Source organism: Nicotiana tomentosiformis, chromosome 10 (genome assembly GCF_000390325.3).
Source record: "Nicotiana tomentosiformis chromosome 10, ASM39032v3, whole genome shotgun sequence".
Classification (NCBI taxonomy): domain Eukaryota; kingdom Viridiplantae; phylum Streptophyta; class Magnoliopsida; order Solanales; family Solanaceae; genus Nicotiana; species Nicotiana tomentosiformis.
The window spans coordinates 3,970,401-3,976,769 of NC_090821.1; the positions used below are offsets into that span (position 1 = coordinate 3,970,401).

Below are 6,369 nucleotides of genomic sequence, written 5' to 3' on the forward strand. Positions count from 1 at the left end.
ACAGTGTCTTGGAAATCATCAAAACAAACATGCATCGCCCGTTCTACAATGGAATGTGAATTCATAGCTTTAGACAAGGACGGTGAAGAAGTTGAATGGCTCCGAAATTTCTTGAAAGATATTCCATTTTCGCCCAAACCTTTGGCACCTATATATATACATTGTAATAGTCAAGCGACAATAGGCAGGGCAGGGAGCGTTATGTATAACAAAAAATATCGTCACATACGACGGAGATATAATACCGTTAGACAACTACTCTCTAGTGGTGTTATCACGATTGACTGAGTAAAGTCAAGAGATAACGTGTCAGATCCACTTACAAAAGGCCTATCTAGAGAGGCAGTTGAAAGATCATCAAAGGGAATTGGGTTAAGGCCTAGGACAAGTTATCATGGCGATAACTCTACTTAGCAGACTGGAGATCCCAAGAGCTAGGTTCAAAGAGATCAAACAAAGTTATGAATGACTGTTCAATATTATCAAATAACTCAACCCATTCTCGTGATGAAGACAATGTTCAGAAATCAGAGTAAAGCATTAAGGCTTTTTGATGAGTCAATAAAGCTTAAACTTTTTAATGATTTGCTAAGTGTGGAAGGAAGTGACCAGATAGTGTGTCTATAGGATTACACGTTTAGAAATCACCTATATGAGTGTGAAGTGTAAGCCGCTTCAAGGGGAATGAAAGTAAAGGCTCATTCTCTAAGCACTCATGAAACCAGGCGGTGTTCATGGTTGAAACAAACACAACTATGAGAACCATAGATGGTTAAGGGTTGATTGTGTGACTTATGTTGTCTAGGTATACAACAAAGCTCGACGGTTTAAAGATATTAAATTTACCGATTAACTGAGTATATCCAATATAAGTGCACTACAGAAAGTTCAAAAGGAAACCTACTTATCCAGATACAATTAATCCTTGCATGTAAATCACATACTCGTCCGTACATTCCTTTGTCTTATAGCCATTCCCCATTCATATGGGGATTATTGGGATTAAAAGATTGGTGAATGGGAAATGGAGGGAAGAAAGTGGAGGGAAAGTGAGCTCCCTTTTGCTTTAGAAAGAGCAAGTATCCATCATTGGTGGTTGAAAGAAAAGTGAATGCGCTTATATTGAGAAAACACTTCTCTCGGTATTAAATGGGTTGGAAAGAAAGTAAGCCTCGCGCCGTCATTGTCGCTCACTCGGTCGGCTCGGCTTTGTCTTCGTCTTTGGCTTCAGATTCGGTCAAAGATCGATTGATGGCATTAAAAGATTGGTGAATGGGAAATAGAGGAAAAGAAAGTGGAGTCAAAGTGAGCTCCCTTTTCCTTTGGAAAGAGCAAGTGTCCCTCATTGGTGGTGAAAAAAAAAGTGAATGTGCTTATATTGAGAAAGCACTTCTCTTGGTATTAAATGGGTTGGAAATAAAGTAAGCCTCGCGCTGTCGTCGTTGCTCGCTCGGCTCGGCTTCAGCTTCAGTCAAAGATCGATTGATTGATTATGGAGGGAAGAAAGTAGAGAGAAAGTGAGCTCCCTTTTCCTTTGGAAAAAGCAAGTGTCCCTCATTGGTGGTGAAAAGAAAAGTGAATGTGCTTATATTGAGAAAATACTTCTCTTGGTGTTAAATGAGTTGGAAAGAAAGTAAGTCTCGCGCCGTCGTCATTGTCGCTCGCTCGGCTTCGGCTTCAGCTTTATTCGGTCAAAGATCGATTGATTGATTAATCTTTTTAGACAAAATTTCTTTTAATTATTTAATTAATTAACAAAAATTCAACCCGAAATAACTCAGGACCCGCGACGCGACCCGGTCCGTTTCTTCCCGGAATATTTCAAACGGGCCAGAAAATGGCTTTAAATATGCCTTGATCCCAGAATCTTTCCTTACGAAATTCTTTGATCCTCCTCCTCTTCTTCTTCTACACAAAATTTCCAGTGTATTTTACAACCATTGAGTGGTTCGAAGTTCATCAGAGTTTTTGGTACCAATACACTGGTGAGTTAAATTGTTCTATCATGGGAGGATAATATTCCAGTACCTCGGGTACTTGATGAGAATAATTTCCTTAAAAATACACTATGCATTCAGTGGGCTCGATTTATTCCTAAATTATTTTCAAATATTATTCCGACATTCTATTGCTGCTAACTTTCTGTTTCTGTTTTTTGTTTCAAAAAGTTTACTGTTTCATTATTAATTATAGTAATATTGAATAATAACATTTTCCTACAAATACTTAAAAAAGGAAAGTTGCACAGTACCATAAAGTTTCTGTCCCCTTGCATTTCTGGTTCATAGATCTCGTAACCTCCTTTATAAAATGCTACTCACACTTGCATTTAGAGAAGAAAACCAGCTTACCAATTATCTCATTTTTATACTCAGTTTATACCAGCAATATGTTGTCAAGGAGTCGAACTCTTCCTGCCAGAATAAACCATGGTGAAGTGAGTAATTATAATACAATTAAGAATTTAACTTTCTGCATTTTTTATCTCAAGAATTCTTACATTCTTCTCCCTCTTCTCAAAATATATCCTAGGTAGAAGAAAGGCATGATGTTAAGCACTATTTCCAAGTGGATGTCCAACCGAAACATCAAAAGGAAACTGAGCCAATAAACATTCAAACCAACTACTCCAAATGCTTTGATGATGATGGCCGTTTAAAGAGAACAGGTAAACTTCTTTAAATAATATTAATTACATTTGTTGTATTCTTCTTGTGAAGGAGCCTTGGCCGGAGCAACGGTAAATTTGTCTCCGTGTGACCTATAGGTCACCGGTTCGAGCCGCGGAAACAACAATGCTTGGATTAGGGTAAGGTGTCTACATCAACACCCTTGATATGCGACCCTTTCCCGAACCTGGTGTGAACATGAAATACCTTGTGAATCGGCTGCACTTTTAAATTACATTTGGTGCCACAAGTCACCAAACATCAAGAACACAAATAAGTACTTTAACAAATACAAAATTAATTTATTCTTCAACTCCTATTAAATTGGAAATCTATTCTCAAACCATGGTTAAATATGTTCCAATCTAGTGGGGGTAAAAAAAAAGAGGTTTCTCCTTAAGCTGTAGATCTGCGATATCGATATTGTTTTCAGGTTACTAATCTCATTTATTATAAACAGACGTGTGGATTATTTTTTAATTAGGTGATCTGATAGCATAAAAATTTGTATTGCAGGGACTTTCTGGACTGCAACATCACATATAATCACAGCTGTTATTGGTTCAGGAGTCCTCTCATTAGCATGGGCAATAGGACAACTTGGTTGGGTAGCAGGACCTGCTGTAATGATCCTTTTTGCTTTTGTCATTTTATATACTTCAAATCTTCTGTCTCAATGCTACAGAACTGGAGATCCTGCCAATGGCCCTAGGAATCACACATATATGGAGGCTGTCAAGGGAATATTAGGTTAGTTAAATCAATGAATGTATCTCGTTTGTTATTTCTGTCGACTATCACATCTAAAAACTTAAGCTGTTATAAATGACGTACTTTTAATTACTCTACTTTACTATACATTTGAAACTAAGACCTCTTGCCTACTCTGATACCATATTTAATTGTGTGACCATATTATCCATAAGCTTAAATTGTTAGAGAAAACTTTAATAATTACTTAATTATAAGCCTTCAACAACGTGCTGATGCTGAAGTTGTTTAAATTTTTTATTAGGAGGGAAGAAAGTGAAAGTGTGTGGATTGATTCAGTACTTGAACTTGTTTGGCGTGGCTATTGGATACACCATTGCTGCATCAGTCAGTATGTTGTAAGTATTGATGTTTTCAAACAAAGTTTAACTTCTAATCATTCTTCTTTAAAAGTTACACTATCAGGTCACCTAAAAGATAACTATAGATGGTTATCTTTTATTACATGAAAAATAAAGCAAATCTTCTATTACAATAAGTTAAAATTAATACATTGATAGTGTAAAAAAAATATTACGCTATCAGCTTGTATAAGTTAAATCCTTTTAAGACATGTTATAGTCCGGCACTCAATTAGTAATCTTTGATTTCACAGGGCAATAAAAAGGTCAAATTGTTTCCACAAGAGTCACAGGAGAGATCCTTGCCATATGTCTAGTAATGGATATATGATAGCATTTGGTGTCATTGAAATCTTGTTCTCTCAGATCCCTGATTTTGATCAAGTGTGGTGGCTCTCTATTGTTGCTGCAATTATGTCCTTCACATACTCTACTGTTGGTCTTGTTCTTGGAATTGCTAAAGTTGCTGGTTAAGTCCTTTTATGCTTATTTACATTTCTTTATTTCAATATTTTTGCATAATATTGGCATGAGATGATTTGAATGGAATATTATAGTCAGTGATAGAAGGAGAGCCTTGGCGTAACTGTTAAAGTTGCTGCCATGTGACCAGGAGGTCACGGGTTCGAGCCGTGGAAACAGCCTCTTGCAGAAATGCATGATAATGTTGCGTACAATAGACCCCTATGGTCTGTCCCTTCTCCGGACCCGCGCATAGCGGGAGCTTAGTACACCGGACTGCCCTTTAATATGGTCAGCGATGATTCATATAGCCGACCTCAACTTGTTTGAGATTGAGGCGAAGTTGTTATGGTTGTATTTCAATACTTTTGCATATTAGTGTCAGGCAAGTAGAAACTTTATGAACATGCACACAATTGACAAGGCATAGCTAGGCTTCACTGTATAAGCTAAAGAAAGACTTACCCTTTTCTTTCTTTTGTCTATAACAGAAAATAAAAGCTTCAAAGGGAGCCTTACTGGAATTAGTATTGGTACTGTAACATATGTTGGAACTGTAACTTCCACTCAAAAATTATGGAGGAGTTTGCAAGCTCTAGGGGCAATTGCCTTTGCATATTCTTTCTCCATCATACTTATTGAGATTCAGGTAAACCATATCTGCACAAACATTTACTTCATCTGGTCAGTAAAAGGGCAACCTGGTGCACTAAGCTCCCGCTATGCACGGGGTCCGGGAAAGGGCTGGATCACAAGGATCTATTGTACGCAGTCTTATCCTGCATTTCTGCAAGAGGCTGTTTCCACATCTTGAACCTGTGACCTCCTGGTTCGTCGTTTTTGAATATCTCCTCCTGCAGGATACAATCAAATCTCCTCCTGCAGAACATAAAACAATGAAGAAAGCCAGTATGCTGAGCATCGGCATCACGACTATTTTTTATTTACTCTGTGGATGTATGGGCTATGCTGCTTTTGGAGATGATGCTCCAGGAAATCTCCTCACTGGTTTTGGATTTTTCGATCCATATTGGTTGCTCGACATAGCAAATGCAGCTATTGTCATTCACCTTATTGGTGCTTATCAGGTAAACAGCTCATTAACACACTAATACACAAACAGTTAAATTGAAGGGATAATTACTTTTTTGGGTCGCGGGCAAATGTATATTTTTTGTATATCAAGTATAAATTGACATATAATATACATTAATATACATAGAATATACATATCATACACATTACCAGTGTGTATATTTTATAAATTTGGACTACTGCCGGTAATTATTTTGGGCGCCTGGGCCAAAAATGGAAAAAGTCCTAAATTTAATCGTCAAAGATTTGGAGCGCTGCTGTCCTAAGATCAAATTATTTCGTGGATTGAATCTCACTTGACTGTTCTAGGATTACAAATGTTTCTTCAATTGTACTAGAAACAGAATTTTGAGTTCATAGGAACTACTGCAGGTATATTGTCAACCTCTCTTTGCATTTGTGGAGAAATGGAGCGCGAAAAAATGGTCTAACAGCAATTTTGTAACAGCAGAACATGGCATTCGTATCCCTTTATTTGGTGTTTACCAGCTTAACTTCTTTCGTGTAATATGGAGGACGATTTTTGTAATATTAACAACGATCATAGCGATGCTTTTGCCATTCTTTAATGACGTTGTTGGATTACTAGGAGCGTTGGGATTTTGGCCACTGACTGTATATTTCCCAATAGAAATGTATATTAAGCAAAAGAAGATTGGAAGATGGACAAACCAATGGATAGGACTTCAAATGCTAAGCGCAGCTTGTTTATTTGTGTCTATAGCTGCAGCAGTTGGTTCTATAGCAGGTGTTGTTCTTGATCTCAAAACTTATAAACCTTTCAACACTACGTACTAAAGGGATTTCAATTGAAAGAGGAAAGAAATGCTCAAGATTCTCATTATACAAGGAAAACTGAAAAAATCAAAGGCATATGTTGGTTTAGCTGTCAAAGAAGACACATAATTATATCTGTTTTTCAAACATCATTTTTTTTATAACAGCAGTTGAGTGAAAAATTGTATCCGGTGGTGTATTAATTAAATGGAAAAGGGTGAAAACTGCCCATGAACTATTAGCCAAGCGCTAAA

General features: G+C 37.1%; 1 protein-coding gene across 1 annotated transcript; it reads left to right on the top strand.

Annotated features, from left to right (window-relative positions):
- Nucleotides 1-2,285: 2,285 nt before the first annotated feature.
- LOC104099191 (amino acid permease 4-like) lies at nucleotides 2,286-6,369 on the top strand. Its single transcript, XM_009606110.4, has 8 exons — nucleotides 2,286-2,437; nucleotides 2,533-2,668; nucleotides 3,186-3,419; nucleotides 3,685-3,778; nucleotides 4,036-4,250; nucleotides 4,735-4,892; nucleotides 5,104-5,331; nucleotides 5,711-6,369. Exons 1-8 carry the CDS (start codon nucleotides 2,390-2,392, stop codon nucleotides 6,134-6,136), a joined length of 1,539 nt encoding a protein of 512 aa, XP_009604405.1. The 5' UTR covers nucleotides 2,286-2,389; the 3' UTR covers nucleotides 6,137-6,369.

Bases quoted from the DNA above. Each gene is read 5' to 3' on its own strand.
- LOC104099191 (XM_009606110.4), top strand. From the start codon at position 2,390: ATGTTGTCAAGGAGTCGAACTCTTCCTGCCAGAATAAACCATGGTGAA. The intron at 3,420-3,684 runs GTTAGTTAAATC...ATTTTTTATTAG, and splicing joins GGCTGTCAAGGGAATATTAG to GAGGGAAGAAAGTGAAAGTG. The intron at 5,332-5,710 runs GTAAACAGCTCA...GAACTACTGCAG, and splicing joins ACCTTATTGGTGCTTATCAG to GTATATTGTCAACCTCTCTT.